This window comes from Rissa tridactyla, chromosome 3 (genome assembly GCF_028500815.1).
Source record: "Rissa tridactyla isolate bRisTri1 chromosome 3, bRisTri1.patW.cur.20221130, whole genome shotgun sequence".
In the NCBI taxonomy this organism is placed as follows: Eukaryota; Metazoa; Chordata; class Aves; order Charadriiformes; family Laridae; genus Rissa; species Rissa tridactyla.
The window spans coordinates 31,070,332-31,095,674 of NC_071468.1; the positions used below are offsets into that span (position 1 = coordinate 31,070,332).

Genomic DNA, 25,343 nt, shown 5'->3' on the forward strand with positions numbered 1-25,343 from the left:
GCTTGCCTGAGGTTCAGAGCTGTGGCTGAGCCTCTTTCAGTCCAGAAGGGCCAGGCTGGCAAAGACCTCTTACAGAGCTTATTTGGGCACACAAGCTTTTAGCGGCATTCCTGTGAGCAGTCCGGCAGAGATGGGTAAGAACAGCAGTAGCAAACGTGCAGGTATGGGCTGGCACGGAGAGAGCCTTCTCGTGTGGCATGTGTCTAGAGCAAGGAGTGTATCTGTGTCTGAGGCTGGGCAGGGATGGGAAGGGATTGGCTGGTCTCTGCCTAGCGTGGTTTGCTTCCGTGTGTAGGCTGAAATGGAAAAGAAAATAAACATCAAAGGACTGGAATGCCAAAGGCTGTTAAATGCAAAGAGCCTCTGCTGTAAATTACTAAGTAACTTGGGTTCCCTTTTTATGGCTGTGCGGATTGAAGCCCACAGCACTGGGCAACATCAGTCTCAAATCGCAGGCTTTCCCCTCTTGGCAACTACCCGGCGAATGACGAAGGAGAAAAGGAGCAGCTTACTTGTGTTCCTTCGAGTGCAACTAGCTCACAGTGATATTCCTGTGAAGCCTACTTTGTGAGGGAAGGATGCTTCAGTAGATCCTAAGTAGCTGTTCAGCCGCACAGCAGTGTGTGAACCTCTCCAAAATGCACAAAGGTGCCTTACAGTGACATAGTCTCCTTGGATTGACTTGCACGGAAAAGAGGATTTCCCTGAGCTCTGTGAGGATGTGAATAAAAACACCAGCCCATCTGCCCACCTAATGCAGTCAGACCAGCGTTACATACGAGTGCTTGCAAGAAACACAGCTCCAGAAAGTCTCTCTGAAAGAGGGAAGTCTTGGCAGAGAAATGTAATGCTGAAAGTTACTTTCAAAGCATACTAACGTGATCTGGAGCGCTAGTATAAGAATCTGGTTAGGCTGGCTGCAAAATCCCCAAAGCCCATGTAATATTTTCCAGATTTGCCAATCTAGAAGGCAAGAGGTCTGTCCTAACTTCATTGTGCTCCTAAATAACATTACTAGCTGTTCCCATGGCTGTTTTCTCGTTACCTCTGCACTGCAAAGAAGCTGTCCATGTTTTGGATAGCCTGGGGTGAGTGCCTGGTAGTTTTCCCTGTGTTAAACAACCCTTGTATGACTTGAATTCCCAGAGTCTGGGTGAAATTTCTCCTAGGTGGAGGGAGGGATGGGGGGAGAGGAGTGAGAGTGGGCAGGGCAGGGGGAGGAATCCCATGCAGTGACACAGGCTGAAGATGGATCTGTTAAATAAACTGTTAAATATAATAAATTCTCGGTGCAAAGCAGAATGGCTTTTACTGTACCATTAAAGCCGTAATTGCTACATTACTGCACTGTCATCTCTTGGAACATTAGATCAGGAATGTCTTTGAAAATATGTAGGAATTTCAGAAATGCATCTAGGAAGAGGACATTTGCATTTTCCGAGGGAGCCGTGGGAGGCGCCTCCGCTGCAGGACTGTTTTGAAGTTCTCCTGCTTAAAATGAATGACATTAGTTAGCAGTGAGATAATGGGACAAATATTTCCCCTGGCAGTTCTAGGATTCCAGTTGCACTTGTGGCCTCTCCCTAGCCATGGCACGCTGAGAGGCAGCGGTGCCTCAGGCTAGGTAAAAGCTGTGGACCGTATCCTGCCCCACGCCACACAGGTATCAAAGGAGCACGGGGCAGACATGTGCTTCCCCTCGCGCCTGGCAGAAGTCTGGGTCCCAGCGCAGCGTTCGGAGGAGTGCCGGCCAGGGGACCTCGGCCAAGGGACTGTGCTGCTCTGCCTGCTGGCATCCTGGTCCCGGATGATGGTCTGCTGGTGAGGAGGTGGTGTTTGGCAAACCTCTCTTCAGCACGCTCCAGCTGAAAAAGCATGGTCTCCATCCCAGAGAGACCACTTAATGCACATGCCCTGTGACAGGTTTTTTGCCCTTCTGTCCCTTCCCTTGCCCGGAGCCATCCCAGCTTCTCCGGGTACCTGTTCCTGGGCTCTGCTGGTCTCTTAGGGTGGCTGTGGTGAGAGAAAGGGGGTTTCTAACTCTGGGATCTTGTGGTCTACAAGGTCAGCCTGTAAGGATAGATTGAAGAGTAATGCTAATCAGCGCAAGTCGGTCTGCTTCAGTCACAGCATCTGTCCAGAGAAAGGGCTTATCAACCTTAAAATCACATTAAACCTATGTATATTAAAATATTTATTTCCCAAAGCTTTAGAAAGCCAACTCTGAAATCTCATTTTGTAGCTTCTTATTTTGTTACCATCCTCTTGGGTATCCTTCTGAGAGGTCAGCTCACCAGTATAATCCCACTTGCTGTACTGGAGAACATGGTCTCTGCCCATGCATTCTTCCTGGGAGTAGCTTTTGATGTGATGTTTTGTCCCAGAGATGTGGGTGCCAAATACTTTATTCTTGCGTAAATGTTACAGCACATACTAAAGGTTAATATAGTCAAAGCACTGAGCTCTCAGCTCCCCAAGGTTAAATGAAAAACCACGCTGCCTCTAAACCAGTAGAACAATATTGATGTCACTTGAAATGTGTGTGCTTTGTGAATGGTGCCAGGCTACTCTGTAATGCTGTACTAAGATTTTACATTAGTGGGCCATATTTTGTAATTGTATGGTGACAGTGTGCTTATAAAATGGGTTACTAATAAGTATTCGTGGGAAATATTTGATGGTAGAGTTCTGCTTTCCAAATGAGCAAAATACAGTTGCTTCCTTGATGAATGCTAAGCAGACCTTTATAAAATTACCGTCTGTCTCTTAATTCTCTTGTTTAAGCTGCAGCCCTTGGGCAATTTAGTGTTTTTTTCAGTAAATTAACCTTTTATAAAACATGGTTCTCCAGTTGGTCACCCCAGAATCCAGTGGAGTTCTTATTAGATAAAACTGATGCAGCAAGTGGAGAATCAGACAGGCTGCCTTAATGAGTCAAAGAAATATCCTAAAGAAGTATAAAATGCATTATTGCTCTTGTTTGTTTGGTCCATAGGATCACAGCGAGCCTCTTCCCTTGCTGCATCAAGACTGGAACAGGCCATGTCTGAAATAACTATGCAGAGCAGCGCAATGAAGCAAGGACCTATGCAGCTGTGGACAGCTCTTGAACAAATTTGGCTACAAGCTGGTAAGTCCTGGACCACCTGGGGTTCCTTTTTCCCTCCAGTGGTGAATGAGATGACATAAGTGTTAATGGAATAGTTGAAAATCACCTTATTCCAGCAGAAAATCTGCCTATCTATCCCAGCTGGTTTTTTAAATACTACTTATTTGATCCAATATAACAAAAAAAAAATACTGGAGTAGTGCCATTTTTGAGCTTACTTCCATTTTTCCATAACACTCAGGAAACTTTAGTCATCACTGAAATATGCTTGTAAAAGAAGAGAGTTGGTAGTTCTTCATTAACAAATGGTAGTTGGTAGGGACAATTATTTTCATTCTCCGTTTCCTATATGCTTCCTTGTAATAAGACTGGGCAAACCATGTATTAAATGTTATTTATAGACTAGGAACTTCCCAATCTTTGCTGAGGTTTAAGTGAAAATTATTAAAAAGAGCAAGTCTTCCGCTCATTTTATCCTTGACTGTTTGATTCTCCCAAGGACTTGTAGGTTGCATGTCAGTTTGAGACATTCATGCAGAGATGCTACAGCAGAGCACATAAAGGGGAAAAAGAACAGTGAGAAAGAACTCTACCCAGAGGCAATCTCCAAACTCATGAAAGGGTTTTATGTAGGACACTTAGTGAGGAACGGAGTTGCACGGCACATTCTACCATTTGCATTCCAGCATTTCGGGACTGATAAAAAGAGTTCTGACCCTGCAATTTTGCTCTTAAAAGACACAGCTTTTCTTACACACCTGGGCCCACAGTTGCGCGCCTGAAATTACATTTGAGTGCTGTGATTGCTTCTTAGATGTCTCTGCTAGCATTTGCAATGGGGGGGGGGCGGGAAGCAGAGCCCACTGGAACCTTGGTGATAATTTGCTATTCTGTGTGCAGGAGAACCTTTCAAATTCTCATTTAGCTAATCTGTACAATTCACAATTCTCACATAAAACCTGGCAGTCTCACCCTACTTCTCAGCAAAGATTTTTATAGCTGTTTTTGTGGGCCATTTCCTACCAATTAGACTTCAGTTCTGGTACAAAATATGTGACATTCTTTTTGTTACAATTTGACTAACTATTAAAGAACAAAAGAAGTTACCTTATGGAATGCATCATCCTTTAAGTTAATCACATGTGTTCACTTAATGGCTTGTGTGTATGTAAATTTCAATGATGTACTGTGGGCTTCAAAATCACTAGCAAGATTTTGCTTTGTTCGGATTATGCTCCTGATTTAAGGCTGCAGAGGAGGCTGGTGGAGAGCGAAAAAACCGGAGTTTATTGTGATGAGAAGTCAAGTGTCTGTTGTCCGTCATCCTGCAGATAGCTCTAGGCAGTTTACATTTTTGCGGCTGTGTGAAAAGACAAAAGCAATAAAGACCTAGTGCTTGCTGTGACCTAGCTGTGAATTGCTATGATTACTTTTCAGTGTAAGTCGAGTGCCTTTCTCAAAGGTGTTAATTAATTCTTTTAGATGGAATTTATTTTTATAAGCTGTAACTTTTCTGTCCTGTTCTATCATTTTGAAATCTTTTGTTTTGTTTCATGCTTGCTTTTAACTGGCCTTGAATCAGGATTGATATTCTGAAAATACATACTGTGACTGCTTTGTAATTTCGTTACTGGAGTCAGTTATTGTTATGGATGCAGCTTAATGAGCTCTTGGTGAGGTACTGCCCATTCTCTTCTCGCAGTAGTGTGGAAGTTGCTGCATTCTGGTATCCTGAGGGGTGAAAAGAGATGCAGGTAGATTTACTCTCTGTGGAGAAGGGCACAGCACTTGAATGATTAGAGGACATCTTTGAAGTGGGTCAGTATGCTGGGCTTAGTGAGTGGAATAGTCCAAAAGGGTATCACTGACATTGTCTACTAGAATCTTTCCCATCTGGAAGGGAGGGGAAAGGAGGAACAGGTGTACTCGTAAGAAGTTAATAACTTCCAAAATAGAGATATTTCATAAACAACAAATTCAGCAGAAAGGCATGGTTAAAAACAGTTGAGGTAGTCACATGCTTTTGCGTGACAGCTCACCCCAAAATTAACAGCTGTGGAAAGCAACAGGCGATTAGCGTAACATTCTGATGCCTGCATCCGGAGTCCCTTCGTATTCATGATAGAGCTGCACCAGTATGCTGTAGATTTCTATCAGGTTTAGCCTGCAGTTGTCCTTTTTCAGTCAATGACTCATCTTGTGACTCTAGGCAAGTTGCCTAACTTTTTCATACCTCAGTGTCCTGAAATGAAAAAAAAAATGTTAATCTGCCTTTGGGAAATGACTCGTGTATTGTTATTTTTGTTGTTGTTAACACTTTAACCTTTTTAGCATGAATCATAAATCTTTAGATAAAATTATTATAATTTCCTAACCTCATGCTACACTAAATTTATAACAAAGCACCCGTCCTCTTCAGATAGTAACAGGACGCAGCTGGCCGTGTCTCTGTGCATGAGTATGGATTTAGAGCGCCAGGCTGCAATCGTGTCTGGGTTCCATTAGAGCCATTACCATTCCCAAGCCTCTTCATAACCCAAGGCATGAAAACTAATCCTACCGACTGACTGATCCGGATCCGGTTAAAGCTTTCTGCGCTTAGATTGGAAAGAGGGATACAAACCCACCTATCCCACAGCTATGTGAGGCTGTTCTCACAGCCATCCAGCGGTCAGGCCAGGCCACAAAGCCAGCACATACGCTTGCAAGGGGCCCGTTAGTGGGTGGTAGCTATCAGATGGTGCTTATATAGAGGAATTCTTACTGTATCACCCTCCACCTGCAGCTGCAATAGGAATTCCTGCCTTGTGCAGAAGCATCCTCAGTCCGTTGGAGCTGGAGAGCCCTTGTTGTGCTCCTAACGGGTCTCACAATTAGTGCATGAGAACATGTGCATTCTTTTAACAGTGGCTGAAGAGGCTGTGAACCCTGTGCAAATAGTGAAGCTCTTTTGTTCTGTGATAAAGATACTTATCTAGTGCATAAGAGGGCATAGACTTAGTAGTTTTATCTGTAACTTCTCTGGGTTCATGACCAGCACAGTTATGTAGGGAAGGTAATAAAGCAGCAGCTTTGTAAGTGCAGCTGCTAAGTCCAAATGTGCTGCATTATACTGAATGCTGCACCTTGGCTTTCCCTGCAGCATTGCCTAGTGGACTTTGGCAAGCTAATTTTTTGTAGCTTATTGTAAGCAACCAAAGAGCTACTTGATGGATCTGTGGTCTCCAGAAAGAGTTCTCTTCTCTTTCACACATCCAAATAAAACTCTGAATTCTTACTGTTGATCTTATGTCTGGCCATCTCTTGTAGGACCAGCTGGGAGTAGTCATCTGCAGCAGGGGACTTAGCGCATTTCTTCAGCGGGCTTCCGTATCTTCCTGTTTTCCCTGCAGGTAGTCACAATTAGCTTTGGAATAGTACAAGGTCTGCTGTCCCCAAAGACTAGAGAGGTTGTCCACTCCCTGCGGCAGGCGTGCTTAGAGGAATACTAATAGGCATACTCTGTTTTCAAGTGTTCTGCAGCAAAGCCTGTGATTAACACAGCTTGTCTGGTCCCTTTTAACAATAACCTCCCAGTCCTCTTGAAATGTAATGGCTTCTTAAAAGGAGAGAGTTGTCTCATTAGGCTTTAACAATAATAAGCCTTAACATTGTTCTTGGCCCCAAGTCTGAGAAACAGGTCATTTCAAGGAGTACGCACGAAGGGTGCTGCAGTGAACATGCTCCTGTGATGCAGCTGCAGGAGAGGTGGTCTTTATGCGATCCATATGCCCGTTTTTCCTCTTTGTTCTACTTTTCATGACTGAGAGCTAGAATTCAACTTTGAGAGGAGAGAAGGAACTTCTGCAGCGTTGGTAAAGTTTGTTAACTCCTTCTACCTCTTGTTGCAGGAAGAGCTGCAAGGGGAATCCTAGAGATTACTAGTGATAATACAGTTTGTGTCACCAAGGGAAATGTCTGACCTTGGAATTATTTCCACCCCTTATTTCCTTTCTCAAATCATGCCAGGATTCCTCTTTGCTGTTTAGAAAATACAATCATGCTGTTTGGCTAAGGAAAACATATTTGAAATGGTTCAAATTTATGACCAAAATTTACCTTCATTCGACATTTTTATAAGATCGCTTTTGATCCAGAGAGCAAAGTGTGTCAGTACTGAAAAGAAATAGTTTTAATAGTTTTAAGCTCTTTGGGTAACTGGAGTGATTTCTTATCTGAAGTATGTGTGATTATATTTCCAGGAAGTAATAACTGTATGATCTACTTATATGGAGCATTTTAGAATGCTGCAAGCCAGTTTTAATAAGAGTTCTAATATTCCAGCTCCTGTTGTTATATTATTTTAAGCTTTACTTTTAACTACAATGTCCACTTTGTTTGTCTTTACTAGTACTTTATATCTGACAATTTAGCTTCTTGACTAACCCAATACTTTACCAAATATGGTCACTCGCAGCAAAGTAGGTCTGGTAATTTGATCTAAGATTGGCTGAATGCCTGCTAAGCACAGTCTGCGAACCTCACCAGGTAGACCTAAGGCTAATTTAAAGGAGCATTTTAAGAAAAATTACTAGGATAACTATTCCATGTGCTCACAGCGGGGCTGGAATGGGCTACTTGCTGTCTCAGTAATGTGCTAAAGTTTACCCCAGGAAAAAAATATTAAAATGAACATGCCACGAACAAGAAATGTAAAGACAGCCAGTGTAGCAGAGAACAGTGAGCTAATGGAAAAACATCTGCTCCCCCGAGTTATGTACAGCAGGAACTTTTTTTTTTTCCTCCCTTCACAAAACGCTTGAGATTTATTTATTTTATTCTGCATGGGCCAGTTCCTGGGAAAAAGCTGCGTTAGAGGAGATGGGCTTTGTTCCACGAGAACGTGTCGTCAGGGCCAGTGGGCTGAATGTCCAAGCCCGACTGGCCCGCGGACGCACAGCCGCACTGCGGCTGTCCCGGCAGCAGCCAAGGGCACGGCCAGACCCTCCCCTGCTGGCCCTCTGCTCACCCAGCACGGCTTGTATTTGCACAGCTTGCGCATGGGTATTTAAATGCTCTTCCTTCCCGAAGCCTTTGGTGATCCTAAGCCCCCTCAAGTTATTAGCTCTGATATTAAAGGTGTTCATCAGGTTTGTGAGACAACTTTACTGACGTTGCCAGAATAGCTAGGATCAGCTACTGTCCCTTGATGCAGCACTGGTTGTTGGAGCAATTCTAATATTTTTATTTCTCTTTTGATTAAAAAAAAAAAAGTGCTTTCAAATTTTAGAATTTCAAATTTAGAACTTCCCCATTCACTGCGTGAGTTCTCGAGCTCCATGAGTGCTGCTGATTTTTGTGGCTCCTTACAGTGACACAAAGCAGTGTGAAAAGCTGGAGCCTGGCGAGGGGGAGCAGGAGGGAGTCCTTTATTACACAGCTATTAATGAGGAGAATAAAGATGCATTGCAAAGACGGCTACCCTGCAGTTTTTGCTTACTAGGAGGGTTTAGGAACACTTCGCACTGGAGATGATAGAAATGGTAAAGTGAGCTGGTTTGGTCCCCTTTGAAATGTTACTAGGGAGATTAAGAAGCCAGCAGTGGTTCTGCTAAGCCCCCTGGTTTAGCAAGCTCTCTCCTAGGCTTTTTCTAGGTCAGAAATCCCCCATTTCTCTTCATCTGAATGTTCTCAAGGATACTAGGTTTTGATCCGCACCCTCCGGCTTGGTTTATTTTCTTTTCTATCAACAATGAATTTAAAAAGTCAAAAGGTGTCTTGGCTGTTTATTAGTACTGGGCATTTTGGATTGCTTCCCCCATTCCTGAGGCTTCTGGATATTTCTCATTGCTGGAGCAGGATGTGAAATTTTGTGGACTGATAATCCGTTGGCATGGATGGTCTTCAAAGATCACATGCCATTTCTCGAAATCTGGGACATGCAAACATGCACATGAGTGTGAACACTCGTTTGTAAAGGATACAGGCAGTAGCTAGCAGTGCTCTTTGTTAAGTCTGGGGATCCTGTGCTGAGAGATGGAGAGAAACCTGTTGCGCTGGCAGTGGTACCCATAGAATGACAGAGGATACCAAATACTAGCATTTCCTCGGCTGCTCGGTAACTTTTGGGCAAGTGATAAAGTGTACACAGTCATGAAGAAGGAAGCAGGACGTTTATTCACACCAGAGACAAAAAATAGGGATTTATACTATACTGGGCTGGAATATAAAGACTTAGAAGTCCTTTCTTTGACTATAGCCAGTAGTACGTGTTTTGAGAGCGGATACAAGAAAACCCAAAAGGTACTTTTCCAACAGAAGCATTTTTATGTCACCCTTTTCAGTGGTGGCCTTATTGCCTAGAAGGTGGTGGCTTGCTTCTCACAGCTGGGAAAGAGCTGTTTCCTCACCAGACAGCAGGGCCCCACTTCGCATGAAGTAACCAGCTATCTTGTAGCATTTCAAGTAATGTTTTGACCATGCTATTTAGCATAGAAGGTAGCTTGTGGTAGTTCTGTGTTGCTTCCAGAAATTGTCACTCTAACGCTGCATTCGTAAATAAGCTTAGTGACTATTTCAGCCCCCGTGAGACCCGAAGCCTGGAAATTTAAAGCAGGTCCCTGGACTCCAGGTAACTACCTTTGAGAATGTAAATCTGTTGCCTCACTCAGAAGAACATGTGGCTGACTTCAGGTGGATGGGAACACGTGGCAGTTTCTGTTCTTCTTCATTTCTGTATCAGAGGTTTGCATCAAATGGAATTATTGCAGTCAGGATATGGTTTGAGGAATCTTCCATCTAATCTACCCGCAAATTGTCAAGCTACTGCATGCAGGCTGGTGTCATAATATAGAACAATGACTAAACGTCACCTGCCAGAAAGGCAAGGTAGCGGGGGAACCCTTTGTCACAGTAATAGCTCTGTATTCACTGCTGAAGGCAGAGGTGTCTCAGAAGAGTGGGTCTTTCCAGCTGGCTAAGTGCTGCTGCAGTAACAAGCATTAATAGCTCCTGAAGGCAGATGATGTGGAACAGAAATCACCTCCTTACAGATCCTCACAGGTGCTCTCACCTTAGAATCATAGAATCACCTAGGTTGGAAGGGACCTTTCAGATCATCTCGTCCATCCATCAGTCTGACTCTGACAAAAACCATCACTAAACATATCTCTAAGCACTGTGTCTCCCCATCTTTTAAATACCTCCAGGGATGGTGACTCAACCACTTCCCTGGGCAGCCTGTTCCAATGCTTAATAACCCTTTCAGTGTAAAACTTTTTCCTAATATCCAGTCTAAACCTCCCCTGGTGCAACTTGAGGCCATTTCCTCTTGTCCTATCACCTGTTACTTGGGAGAAGAAACAAATACCCACCTCTCTACAACCTCCTTTCAGGTAGTTGTAGAGAGCGATTAGGTCTCCCCTCAGCCTCCTTCTCTCCAGGCTAAACAACCCCAGCTCCCTCAGCCGCTCCTCATAAGACTTGTTCTCCAGACCCCTCACCAGCTTCCTTGCCCTTCTCTGGACATGCTCCAGCACCTCAGTGTCTTAAAGTGTGAAGGGCTGTTTCCCACTGTACCATCCTGCAGGTCATCTGGCTGCACTGCCCTGGCCGTGTTGCTATGCAGTAGCATTTTTGTGGTGGATGAGACCAGGCAAGTGCTTTAGATCCAGCAGGCACACACAACCAAGTGATGTGGAGCAGTCTGTTTGTGGGAGTTAAGTGCTGTGTCTTGAATAACACCTAACGTGATTTGCAAGGAATGAAATTTTAACTCTTGGGTTGTTCACATCACAGAAATAAATTTTAAATCCATTTGATTTTTTGGCTAGATTTAGAGTTGTTGCTGCTTCTGTGGTGACAAGCACAATCACTCTTGGCACTGCTTTGAAACACTTAGGAAACGGGGAGTAGAGTCAGCATGCAAGGTGATGGCAGGCAACTCTGTTCCTCAGACTAGCACTGTGATGCAAACATGACTAGATTACACTGTTGTTACTCCTCTGATGGACTCCCTAACAGAGGTCTGTCAAATAATTTATTTTGGAGATGAAAAAAGGAGCCTGACTGTGGGAGACCCAGCTTTGTCAGCGTTGTGGGAAGTGCTCTCGGTCTGTGCGTTTGTTACTGGTCTTTGGAGTGAGTAGATGATATGCTTCTGGCAATTCTCACTTGATTAGAGATCTTCACTGTAGATGAGCTTAAATGCTAGCAGGAACAGCTGGAAGAACTAGGAGCTCATGATAATCTGAGTGGAGATGCATGCTGCTCTCTGGGACTGGGCCCAGCATTAAGACTGGCGGATCAGTGGAAGTATAGTTGCAAGTCAAGACAGAGACAGCCATGGCCACAAGAGGAGATGACAGTTGTTTAGAAGCAGCAGCAGAGTAGACTGGACAGTACTGCAGGAGAAGTTGGATATAGGAAGGAAATAATCAAGCTAGGCTGGACCTTGGAGTCAGCTGCATAGCTGCTCGTGGTCTCAGTGGGTGCAGGCTCAAGCTTCAATTAGTGAATGAAGGAGACAGTGCACGATTCATTATGTCTTTGCCCATCCATACAGTGCACTGTCTCAGCCCATATGTATATGTAAACACACTGATTATTTCCTAATAATCATTCACACTCAGAGTTTCTAGCATTACTCCAGAGATGCTAATAGACGAGTTGGTACATCTCTCTTTGCTCAGTAGCATTCAGAGAGCCATTGGTGGTACTTAGTTCAAAACAGAATGTAAATTTGTTCTAAGTTTTTATGAAGATGGTGTTAAGTGAGAAAGAGCAAGGAAGCTTGCAAACATGGCCTTTGGATTCAAAGCTGCGAAGAATGTCAGTACCAAGCATAATGTAGTCCAATAGTTGGAAGTTCATAAATGGTTTCCATGAAGCATTGAACCTTTCACAGGATAAGAATAACACATCTTCTCTACCTGTGTCAGCCTGAGGAGACACCCTCTTCTTTGGAGTCAATTGGGTGCCATGTCTCTGTAACAGAACTTCCTCGCCACGGCTGCTGATTTGGTTAGGTGTTTATTTACAGCATGATTAGGTGATATAAGGAGATGCACTGAATAATCCAGTGGACAGGAAGCTGCCAACCCAGGTAACGCAAAGGCAGGTGTTTGAGTACTTCCAGTACCATTGAGGAGGCAGTAGTATTACCATGATAAATTTAATGAGTCCTTGTTTTTGGGGTTTGATTCTGCCTCTAGCTGTGTTTTTATTCCATGTTGCATAAGTGTATCTTGTTAATCTGTAAATAAAATGAGTATGTAATAGAAGTGAAAAATGAGTTTACAGAAAACATATTTTAATGCAGGCCTAAGCGATTTCCCTTAATGTCTATTTTTAGCTGGGTGGGTGCACTCCTTTCCTTTTGTAACCCAAAGGCACCTCTCTCATTCTTTTTTTATGCAAATTAGGCCTCCCACACCATTACATCATTTTTTATTGACTATTGAGCCTGCAAAGAAATGGACTGAACTTTAATACGCTACATTACCATACCATAAAATACAATTTGTAGATTCTGTGTTGCTGCACTTCCTCTAAATAATTGTTATTACTAAAGAAGATTTACAAGCCCCGTTGAAAGAAAGACTAAGTACTCTCCATTTTGTATGCATTGAAGCACCGGCTGTGCGTGATTTCACATCTAAACCCCCTTGCTCCTGATTCTTTTCTGAAATGAAACAAGTTACATTATGCTGTTAGTTGCTAATAGAGCTTTTAATATGGCAGTATCCAGAACTTCTGCTGACTTTAAACAGTGCCAGGATTTCACTCCTCCTTCTGTGCCACTAAGTTTGTGCTAACTTTGCAGATTAAGTGTTTATCTTCAGGCTGTGAATCGTCACTTTGCACATCCCCATCCTCATTATTGCCACATGCACGGCATCAGCTGCTATACAGCGCTTGGCAGGAAAGTGCTCTGTTCCTTGGGAAGTGCAAGTAAGATACTGTCCTCCCACAAACTTTTGAATAAGGCAGCACACATACTCAGCTTGACAAGGTACATGGCCTTGCTTTCTGTTATTATAGGTAGCTGCATCCTCTTGGAGCCAAGGGAAGGGATGCATGCTGAGATTTTATAACAATTAACCAGAGAGAAATAGTATATGAGTCACTCTTAAAGAATATAGCTCTTACCAAGGAACTAACGTTTTGCTCATGTTGACAGCCTTGGAGAGTGACATTTTTCTGTAGCACAACCTAGGAATGGCTAAGAAATATTCAAGAATTTTCTTAACAATGTCTCACCCTTCTTCTAGAAGGACCACTTCAGAAGTGGAAGCTGTTCAGCCATGCTGTTATTTCAGTACACGATTGTTTTCAGCATACCAGTAGAAGTGCTATTTGTGGTCCCAGTCTCACATCAGATAGGCCAAGGACTGCCTTTGAGATGCTCTCCTGCTCACCTCTACCCAGCAAGCTACATGTCAACGTGCCAAGTCCCCACAGTCTTCTGGGTCTCCCAGTGTTTTGAAACTGGCAGAGTTTCAAAGCTATTTAAGAGGAATTTTCATGCTACCTGTCCCCCTCACAGAGACTTCCTGAGAATATTCACTACCTTTAAAAGTCAGGGCATTTAAGGTTTTGTCTAATTTCAGAATTATTTACCTAAATCTGGAGTCTGAATTAGTCATTTTGAGTTGGACTCTTGAACTGTCAATACTTACTGCATTACCACATCAGTTTAAAAAAGAAAAAAGAGACTTTGAGCTTTTGAAGTGATAACGTGTAGAACATAAACAGGTTATGGACCAAAGAGCAATGGCTGCTGTATGAAGAGAGAATTATTTTATATACGTATGTGCATACATACATACATGCATATATACATACATATATCTAAAAACACAATTTCCCTTTTCAGTTATGTGTGGCAGTAAAATTGACTATCACTTTTGAAGCCTTTTGCAAGGATTTAATACATAATAAATCTAGAATTAGAATAGACTGTTTCAGTTGTAAGGGACCTACAATGATCATCTAGTCCAACGATGATATAGTCCAAATCCTGAGAAATGTTAAAGTTTATTCATGAGATATGCTATGAAATTTATGTTTAACATGAGAAATTATCTGATTAACAAATTTACAGTCAAGCACATTAGTATACCGGTTACATTTTTTTTCCTAAGAAAACCACTAAGATAGTCACTAGTAGTTGAAGAAAGTAAATGACTGAGCAGTCTCTTCCAAGAGAGCTCTTTTGTTTTTCTATAGAGTGTGTATGAAGAAGTAGAAGTGTGAATACACAATATAAATATGTCTCTATGATAAATGCCTTTTGATTTTAATAGTCTCTGAAAAAGAGACAACTATCTCATAAGCTAGACAAATAAGCATAATGAAACATTTTTAATCATCTTTTAAAATGTGGAAATGCTCTTTTAAATAAGTTATCTAATGTCCAGCTCAGTCAGATGTATCCTATTACTCTGACATGTTTAAAGTTCTCAGTAGACAGTGATGGCTTATTCTGTTCTTTTTTTTCCCAGATTATTTGGAAATACTTATGATGGCTCCAAGTGGCTACCAGCCCTGCTTCCTTAGGGCTCAATTCAGCACTGTTTACATTCCTGATTGAGGAATCCATCAGGCCGTCCTCTGTCAGGACAACACCTAAAGATATCCACGAACATCTGTATAGAGCCCTTAGCATTAAAAAAAGATCCATTCAGTGAATCCACTTGTGACAGTAAGCACTAACCATAGTAGTAAGCACTGTGCAGAATCATGGCCTCATGTTTTAATGTGCTTAAGGGAGATGATATGTAATTAATGGGTAGAAAGGTCTCTGATTTATTTCAACTAATGGTAGGGTGTTTTTTGGGTTTTGTGTTTTTGTGTTTTTTCAGCTGAACTCTTCATGGAACAACAGCATCTCAAAGAAGCAAGCTTTTGTATCCAGGAGGCAGCGAGTCTTTTCCCCACATCTCATGCTGTACTGTACATGCGTGGGAGGCTTGCAGAGATGAAAGGCAATTTGGAGGAGGCTAAGCAATTGTATGATGAAGCGCTCACAGTGAATCCAGCTGGAGTGGAAATTATGCACAGCCTGGTGAGTTTGCAGGGGCTCAGCTCCATTATAGTATTTATGTTCCTGATTAACTGTAATAAGAGGGGAGAGGGCTCATGCTTGCTCTGGATGCCATTGTCTTCCTAATCCTGAGAGCAAGTGACTGTTCCAAGAATAAATTGGGTAGCTTGAACCTCTATTTTAAGACTGGATTGAATGTTTTTAACTAATTAGGACTTGTGTCAAAAGTAAATATTTTAATTGATAAAGGCTGATAGTTTTGGAAGTCAATGCACTGTTTTGTCTTTGCTGCTTTTCCTACTAACTGTTATGCATTTTAAATAAGCAGTACACTGATGTTTGAAGGATCTGAACTAAATAACTACAGAACATAGATACATACGGGGTTTGTAAACTTTGGGCTGGAGTCTTGTGTCTACTCAAATCAAGATAAACTATGAGTTTACAATAAAATTAATGTTATTATCTTAAGCTGTGGCTTAGCGCCAACCTTGTGTAGGGGCAGTGACTCCACATTTGTGGGTTGTTTTGGTAACACTCCTATCTAGCAAGTAATTTTTCTGTTGCATTATCCCCAAAACAAACTTATTTACAGACACAGGGCCTAGAGCTTAATAATATAGAAAGCTTTGTGGAAGACCAAAACTCACTTCTCTTCTGAAATCAGAACAGTTAATCATATTCCATCAATGATGTGTCTTGTTAACCATAGCCCTTACTAGGTCTCTCTGGGATTTTAGAAGTCTTTCTTGACTAATTTAATTTTTACAGGAATTCTACATCTGCGTGATCACATTGTGTCTTTGTATCTTCCGGCATAAGTTTGGTCCTGAGGAGGTTTGCAGGCAACTCCAAAACTGAGGGGGTATCAATGCACAAGAGGAGAAACGTGAAGTGAAGTTACTATTGAGAGAAAATAGTAGAACCTACGGGCAAAGGATGAGATATTTGGTAATAATGAATGTTCAGTGCAAACCCAGCAAATGAATAGCTGGTGCATATGTCAGGAGAAGGTTACAAAACAGCTATGCAAGTATCAGGCTTATATGGGGCAATAATATTACTTTGTTGCTATGATCCAACCTTTACAAAATCAGTCAGTAAAAACCTGGCAGGATAGAATGACATTCTTTGCTCAGTTAGTGTCATGATTTCAGACAAGTCACTGATATCAGAGCAGCCGTCAAGTTAGATGCTAACATGATGCTAATAGCTTTCATTTTTGTCTTATTTTATGGGCAGAACCACATACTGTGTCTTCCCGTTTCAGTTGCTTGCAATTTTCTGAAACTATAGTAATTTGGAATAAAAATTTCTGAGATGCACATCTGCTCTGGCCCAGTTTACTTCGGAAAATGTCACCCAACATGACTTAACTGTTTCTGAAAATGAGGCTAAAGAACAGACTTCAGATATCTTCTTTACTGTGCTTTAGTGTCTCTAGGTTTTGTCAGGAATGAGTTGTCTTTGTAACATATTAATGTGCATTTTACCATCCCTAAGAAAATCCTTCCAAGGTTACCCAAGTTACAACCTTTAAAAATGTGCTTAGTAGAGGTGTATTTCTGAAACCTCTAAGGAGTCTGTGGGTGCTCATTCCCCTCAAACCTCAGTAAGCTCCATCATCTCTTAGTCAACATGCTCATAGGCAAGCTTAGGAAGTGTGGGTTAGGTGAGTGGACAGTGAGGTTGATTGAGAACTGGCTGAATGGCAGAGCTCAGAGGGCTGTGATGAGCAGCGCGGAGTCTAGTTGGAGGCCTGTAACTAGTGGTGTTCCCCAGGGGTCAGTACTGGGTCCAGTCTTATTCAACATATTAATCAGTGACCTGGATGAGGGGACAGAATGTCCCCTCAGCAAGTTTGCCGATGACACAAAACTGGGAGGAGTGGCTGACACACCGGAAGGCTGTGCTGCCATACAGAGAGACCTGGACAGGGTGGAGAGTTGGGTGAAGAGGAACCTAGTGAAGTTCAAGGGCAAGTGTAGGGTCCTGCACCTAGGGAGGAATAACCCCATGCACCAGTACAGCTTGGGGGCTGACCTGCTGGAAAGTAGCTCTGCAGAGAGTGACCTGGGAGTCCTGGTAGACAATAAGTTGACCATGAGCCAGCAATGTGCCCTTGGGGCCAAGAAGGCCAATGGCATCCTGGGGTGCATTAAAAAGAGCGTTGCCAGCAGGTCGAGGGAGGTCATCCTCCCCCTCCACTCTGCCCTGGTGAGGCCACAACTGTGTCCAGTTCTGGGCTTCCCAGTTCAAGAAGGACAGGGAACTGCTGGAGAGAGTCCAGCGGAGGCCTACAAAGATGAACAAGGGAATGGAGCATCTCTCTTACGAGGAAAGGCTGAGAAACCTGTGTCTGCTTAGCTGGGAGAAGAAAAGACTGAGGGAGGATCTCATCAATGCTTGTAAATATCTAAAAGGTGCATGTCAAGAGGATGGGGTCAGACTCTTTACACTGGTGCCCAGCGACAGGACAAGGGGCAATGAGCACAAACTGGCACACAGGAAATTCCTCTCAACATGAAAAACTTTTTACTTTGAGGGTGACGCAGCACTGGAAGAGGCTGCCCAGAGAGGCTGTGGAGTCTCCATCTGTGGAGATACTCAAAACCCACCTGGATGCATTCTCATCCAGCCTGCTCTAGGTGAATCTGCTTTGGCAGGGCGGTTAGACTAGATGATCTCCAGAGGTCCCTTACAGCTCCTACCATTCTGAGATTCTGTGATTCTGTGAAGGGATCGGAGTAAAATTTAGAAGAGGGGAAAAAGACAGTGAGATGGGGAATTTGAGGGCAGAGACTCAGTCCATAAGCAAGTAGGGAAGAGGAAAGATAAATAAATAACAAAGAGAAATAAGGATAGATAAAAAATAAGATACAATGAAATAGGTAACACTGGATAAGAATGGATAGATAAGAAGAATGAGATGGGGCTAAGGAGTGAGGGTGAGACTCATGGGTCGAGGGGTGGGCATGTTGGAAAGGAAGAATTAAAGGGGTCGGCCTTAGGAGAGAGATAAAGGAGTGTGAACCTGTATGAGTACTTCTACTCCGTAGCCTTCAGTCTCCTTAAAATTCTCAATCTCCCCATCCTGGTGCGAGCAAATATCAGTGAAAATCACTTGCTTAAGGATGTGTCTCATCTCCTTTAGCTTGGCCATGCTGGCAGCCTGTGGTTTACACCTGTTAGCTAAGATAGCAAAGGTCTGGTCTATCCCTGCTGATATGAATCATGGCAGTAGTTATAGGATGCCACATAATGGCATTCCTTTGTATGCTTTTCCAAAAGCTAGGAAATTGCACATAACAAGTTAGAAGCATCTGATGAGCACTATAGAAAAGCCTGTAAAGAAATTAATCATTCTGCCTTCAGAACAGAGCTGGGATAATATGCAGTAAACAAGGCTTTTAGGGCTATGCGTCAAATACAAAGGGCAAAAATAAAATATTGAATGGCTGCTAGATAAGTGATTTTTGTCCTGTGTACTGAATGAGACAGTGTCCTCATGGGGAACTTAAGACTGGGTTTATGCTATTGAGGATATAATGTAACAAGTGTTAAATTCTCCATCTCCTGAAGGCCATCAGAAGAAGGCTTTCTGAAACGTATACATTAGGCAAGTACTAGCCGTACTGTTATTAAAAATACAGGTTCTTTAGCACAGTATGTTCAGTCTCCTACCAGAGGGAAATGTATGTCTTGGATTATGCAAGAGGCCAAACTAGATTATCAGCTAGTTCCAAGTGGCTTGAAACTATGCAAGACACATACACAGGCAGCTGAAATTAAATTTACACATGCTGTTTCGGTGCTGGTCTCCCCAAACATTTGAGTACATAGTTTTCCCACTGTAGTAATAGTGTTGTGGTTGTGTAATAGTTTAGTGAAAGAGGGTCGGTCTGGTTATGAGAATTACTGTTTGACTTGGTGCAACTGCCATCCAACTGACCTAGTCCACTTTAGCGGAAAACTGTGCTGTAGACGGTGCCCATTCTCCCTGGTGTATCAGCATCAATTAGCAAAGTAGTCATGTCTCTTCCCCTGGGTTCTCAAACTGGGTTGTCAAAGCTATATTTGGAAAATTCCAACCTGAAGAGCGTTGCTGGCTTTAAATGAAGGGCACAGATCTAGCAATGAGTAAGTCCATCAGGTGTCAATAACTTCACTTTTACACAGGGTAGAGTCACCACCATAATAAACAGAAGCTCTTCCTCTGCAGAGCTGAAAACGGCTGCATTTTACTGTGAATGTAGGGTGTTTACAGTAGCTGTCAAATCAGTGTGCTTTCCATATAAAGCAGGCTGCTGCGTGGAGGAGCAGCTCCGTACAGCAGGACTGCAGTGGTGAGCGCATCTGATGAGGTGGGCGGCACGCTCTGCTTCACAGCGGGGGCTCTTGGCAGTTGGTGTCCAATACCGGGGTAAGCAAGCCACAGGCACATTGAAAACACCACATAGTTGTGCTGCGTCTTGCTAGCACTTGCAGTTTGTAAGTGATGCCACAGGATCCGTAAGAGCCTGTATTAAGAATCCACCAATGGCCTTTACAAAGTAAATACTAGTGGCTAGTACCTAATCTAAGGAAGCACATTTGTTTTCATTTTGAAAAAACACATAGAATCAGGTTTTGAGGCTATTGGGAGCATACTTATGTATGAAAGTACTCCTGGTGAGGTGTGGAGCTGCTCCTTTGGTTGAACAACTGTTTGCTGTCAGAAACTATTAGTTTGACTTGGCCCTTAGAAACTGTACATACTGTAAGACCACAGCTCTCTTTACGTCATATGATTTGCTAGGGGTTTTTTCAAGCATTTCTCCTCATTCTCTCTCAGACATTTCTGTCTACCCTCCCTTTACTAGAACAGCCCTGTTTTTTTTTTTTTGTTCTTCCCTTTCACAGGCTCCTTCTGGGGCCTGCTTGCAAAGATCATAGAGCACTTCTCCCTCCCACGGGAGCTGATGGAGTTTCCACTGAGTAGGTATCTTCACTGGTCCAGAAACAAGAGCTTAGCCCATATACTCTTGTCTTACACTGTGACTAGTTGACCGTGCCAGATGCTAATCTCTTAACAGCACATCTCTAAACCAAATAACTACGTCGTACTTCTTTCAGCGTGTACCAAATTTGGTTATATAACATCATGATATACACAGCTTTGGGTCGGTGATAACAAAACTGACATGTGCCCAACCAAGTCAGAAAATACAACATAAGCCAGGGCAGATGACACCTCCTGTAAAGTGATACACAAATTCACCTACCTGTATGCCAGTAGAGAAAGACTGAAGTTTGCTACTCCCTGGCCACGATGCATTCAGTACCAACCTCCCTTTTGATTCAGTGGAGGACAGAATCGATGCCAGCATGTTGGATTTGGGTCTTAAAGCTCCATATGTAATATTGCAAGATGAACTAAAAACATAGATGTTCAGAGGACTCCCGCCCAGCATGTGTCTCACATAGCACTTTGTTGAGTTAGAGCAATTCTCAACATGCTTTAGTTTAGGGAAGAAGAAAGAGAATTGTGTATTTAAAATGGAAGGAAATGGGCAACCTCATCTCTGTCACTGTGCCAGATTTAATGAAAACAAAAAAAAAAAAATCAAAACAAAAAAAAGTTTGCTTGACTCATACTTGAGTCTTATTGATTGCAGTGGAAGATTGTAATGATTCCTCACTTCTCTTGAAGCCTGGGGCAAGGATGATAAGGTTGTTATCGGAACGTGACGTAGCTGTCTGCACTGCCTCATCCCTATGTTTGATAGCGAAAGAAATTGAAATATGTGTTGGGTTTTGTTTGGTGAGTTTTTGTGAAGGTGAAAATGGAAAGCAGTTTTCATAATGTACTTCTGTATGCTGTTGTGACCACATAAATGGGTGGAAAACATAATCTAGTGAAAATGTATTTGATTTATTCCATAGCCAATTCAAGTAGAATATACAGGTAACACCGTGTCATAGTTTAGCCCCAGTTGGCAACTAGTACCACGCAGCCACTCGCGCACTCCTCCCCGTTGCAATGGGGCAAAGAATCAGAGGAGTAAAAGTGAGGAAAAACTCATGGGTTGAGATGAAGGCAGTTTAATAGGTAAAGCAAAAGCTGCACACACAAGCAAAGCAAAATAAGGATTTCATTCACTGCTTGCCTTTGGCAGGCAGGTGTTCAGGCATCTCCAGGAAAGCAGGGCTTCACCATGTGTAACGGTTACTTGGGAACACAAACGCCATTACTCTGAACGTCCCCTCCCTTCCTCCTCTTTCCCCCAGCTTTATATACTGAGCATGACGCCACATGGTATGAAATAGCCCTTTGGTCAGTTGGGGTCAGCTATCCCAGCTGTTTCCCCGCCCAACTTTTTGTGCACCTCCAGTCTACTCACTGGCAGGGCGGTGTGAGGTGCAGAAAAGTCCTTGAGAGCTTAGCAACAGCCAAAAACCTCAGTGTTCTGCTAACACTGTTTTCATCCCAACTGTTTCACATGCAGTGTTGTAGACTCAGTGTTAAAAAAACCCTCATTGTCCCATGGTCTTCTGCTGATGTAATTATTACCTATATAGACTTTCATACAATACAGTGTTCTATTTCAAATGTTGTGTGTTAACCTGATCTCGTTATCGCTCTGTTTCTGTCTCTTCGTGCCTATAGGGGCTAGATTTTTTTCTGAATGGTCAGCATCTCTAACGAGTGGATTGTGATTTATAATAGCAGTGAGCAGTGTAACAGTGTTGTCTTGGGTCCTTGCACAGGTGTAAGTGTCCCAGCTTGTGAATACAACACAGGCAGCAAGCATGCAGTTCCAGTCTTTGATATATATTCTTCATTCTACTTGCCAGAGACATCTTTTTAGCTGGTGGAACACAAATTTCTCTCTGATGATAGTGCTAGAAGCTGAAGAGCTTGCTTGAGAACAGGTTTTTGTATAGGTTATGTTCCTTTTGCCCAAGATAAGTACATTGCTTTTGATTAGATTTGAGTATTTAAAAACTATATGATGCTTTGTTTAAATCTTCTGCTCTTACTTGTTCAGTTGGATGCAAGAGATAAATAGAAAGAAAGAGCCTGCACAAAGAGTCTTGGACTGTTTAATTTGGCCTTCATTGTGTACTTAGGATGCAATTTCATGTTCATTTGAGTAGAAGAGTCAACCTATTGTCTCCAGACTCGCATTTGGTAGCATCAGGATAATTTGAAGACTACAGTTTCCACTGATTAGAACATGGAAATGAATTATTTCTGTTCATTTATTTCATTTTACCTCACAGTATGGTGCGTGCATCCTTGTTTTCAAAGGCATCCATTCACATAATAAAAACATGCCTTGATTGCTTAATATTTTTAAGGATGACATGCATTACTTCCTTGGGGATTTGTTTCACGCTGCCATGAAGTAATCATATAAATCATGGGGCAGCTTCTCAGCATGGGTAAATTATCATAGCTCCATCATACGAAGGTCCGTATGTCTTGTAAGGTAGCTAGGACCCTAATTAAAAGCATTTTTACCTTGAAAGATGAAGTTAGAATGCATTCCATGCTTACATGTGGGAATAAAAGAGTGTAGTTTTCACATTAATAGTCATTTATCATCTAAGGAGCTCTGCTTTATGTCCATAGTTTATCCAATTTGTTTGCTATTTTGTAGATAAGTATGCTGTGGTTTGCTTCCATTTCCTAGTGACATTTCTTGCTCAGTTTTTTATGTTTGTGCACAGAGAATTGAACACCACAATTGAAGTGCATCTCCCTGAAGTTAGGAAAACTGTGCATTTGTCCTAAGTGTAATTAGGTAGATAATTGTATCTGGAGAAACGATGGAACGACTGGTTTTTATCTCTTCTGGAGGTATTTCTTCCTAGCTGCATTTGATTCTCCCCTGCTCTTGTTTTGGCAAAGGTGATAAGCAGAGTTAGGGGCTGGGTAATTTTGATTAAGTGGACCGTTGTACTACTTTGTCATACTGAGAATGTTTTTCATTATCACGGCTATTACTTAAATACTTCAGGGGGATCTTTAAGAAATTGCTGTCATAAGAACTTGAATTTCAGTAGATAATGACAGCAAAATCAATTTCTAACTGTTCTTTGACATATAAAACAATTGAAGCTTTACTAGTAACACTATTTTTAAAGGGTTTTTTTGGTAAAAAAAATAAAATATATATATATATTCAGTTTATTACTTTAAGTATTTTTGAATGGTACCAGATGTGTTTATATTTATCATCCGGAATTCCTGTATGTAAAACCTGCTTCAAGAGAGGATTATTTTAAGGTTTTGATGTGTGTATTGACTGTGGGTTTTAATTACATTGTTTCTGTGTGATCCTAGGTCAGCATGGCTTCTGAGTTAGAGTGAAATACAAAGAAATAGAAAAATAAAAACCAGCATCGCAGATCAAGGCACTTAAGATATTATGTATGCCATGTCCTCCAAACCTGAGAAGCCGCGAGCCGTGTTATTGGGACTGTTTGTGGGGGATGCCGATGCAGAGGCGATTGATCTCTTGGCATTTTAGAAAGAGCGAAATAGAGCACCCAAAGCAAATGTGCGAGAGCGAGCGAGCTCCCGGTTTCTCTTCCCAAGCTGAACACCGTTTCATGGTTTTTATCAAAGCGCTTCAGGGCTAGGGCTTCGCTACTGTTGTGCAACAGGGTGGGTCCTTCCTCTCCCCGGGAGCAAAGAACTGCAACTCAGTCATTTTCCATTGAAGGCAATCCACCGAAGAGGGCTGGAGAGGAGGTGGAGCCCTGGCTCTCCCCATCCCCGGCATGGCCAGCGGAGCTGCGCTTTCCGCTGTGATTGTGTGTCACACTTCACTCTAAACCTCTGTAAAACGGGGATGAAGCTGCTAATCTACTTCATCTGGGGTTTGTGGAGCTTAATTAATATCTGCGCATACTTTCAGATGACAGGCGCTCTGTAAGCGCAAAATCTTATTTATTCTAATTACATGTCTTGATTCCTGTGGTGCTTTACTCATTTGGGCTTTTGGACCACAAATTATTTTAGGCAAAGTACTGCGACTGTTCGGCACAAATGATGTGCTTTACAGCTCTGAGTACCCTTATGTCCCTAAATGTAAGTAGCGATGAAAACATTATTGCGGTGGGAGTGGGATTTAGGAGGCAGATCTGTGAACTATTTCTTCCTCTCGCAAGGATTTGTTTTCATTAGAGGAGTCTGCCTTGCCTGCGTGTTGTGCCTTGCCCTCCATTGTATTGATAAATTGTTACAGCAGTGCTGTGAAGGGCACAGTAAACAGAAGCAAATGTGAATCTGAGGGCTTTCTAGCACAGCCCTCTTCTCTTCCTGGGGATAAGATATGACAACGCCTGCAAAAAATAGCTTTTTGCAGGGGGGGAGGGAGGGTGCTTCCTTTCTCTGACAGTGAATGTATCCTTCTGCTCTGCAAATTCAGTGCGAGCAGAATGTCTTTGTACCAGTACGCTTCTACAGTTTCCCCTGGTGAGAAGGGGGTTGGATTTTTGAGAGAGAGATGACAGACCTAAAGGTAGAAAAAGCATTTGAGTAGACAGTCATTACAAGCCTTTCCAAAAATGGAACGGCTTTGAACAAAGTGCCTTTTATTTATTTTTTTTTTTCTTCTTAATTAAGTAAGCAATAGTGACAGTCAACAGGAGATTCTAGCAAGCCAAAGGAAGACCAGTGACGTATTCTGTGATGCAGCTTGGAGAGTTACAGACTCTGGGACTCTCTTAGGTCTACCTAATATGGAGTGTACAAGAAAAGACTGGAAGGGTGAATTTGCTAAGTCTTAGTCTCCAGCAGGATATTTTTGGACTACTCTGACGGTACAAAACATTTAAACGGTTTAGCCCACCCCATAAGTTTTCCCTCGATGTGGGGAAATCCCTATATGCTGTTAACAATTTTTCTCACAATTTTTTTTCTGTTCAGTCCTCTGCATTTCTCCAGTACCTAGGTATATGAGAGAGAAGGGGGAAAGAACTGGAAGGGACATAGAAGAAACAGTAATAAGCACAGACTGCTGCTTACTTTAAAATACTGAGGTAAAGCATTGATCACTCAGAGGCAGTTAAAATCACTTCTTTACCCGTTAGCTGTTCAACAGGTTGTTTCTTCCTTTTCCATCCCTCTCTGCCTCGTAGATTTCTTGTAGGAGATGAGTCCATCCTTGATTTGCCCCAGGAGGCTCTTTCAGTGCTATTTGCTATTTTATCCAG

General features: G+C 42.4%; 1 protein-coding gene across 3 annotated transcripts in view; it reads left to right on the forward strand.

Annotated features, from left to right (window-relative positions):
* Positions 1 to 25,343, forward strand: part of TTC7A (tetratricopeptide repeat domain 7A) — a 181,146-nt gene that overhangs the window by 126,011 nt on the left and 29,792 nt on the right. For all 3 annotated transcript variants that reach the window (XM_054195000.1, XM_054195001.1, XM_054195003.1), the window contains exons 18-19: positions 2,996 to 3,130; positions 14,953 to 15,155. In XM_054195000.1, coding sequence (XP_054050975.1) covers positions 2,996 to 3,130; positions 14,953 to 15,155 — 338 coding nt within the window. The remainder of the gene's footprint in view (positions 1 to 2,995; positions 3,131 to 14,952; positions 15,156 to 25,343) is intronic.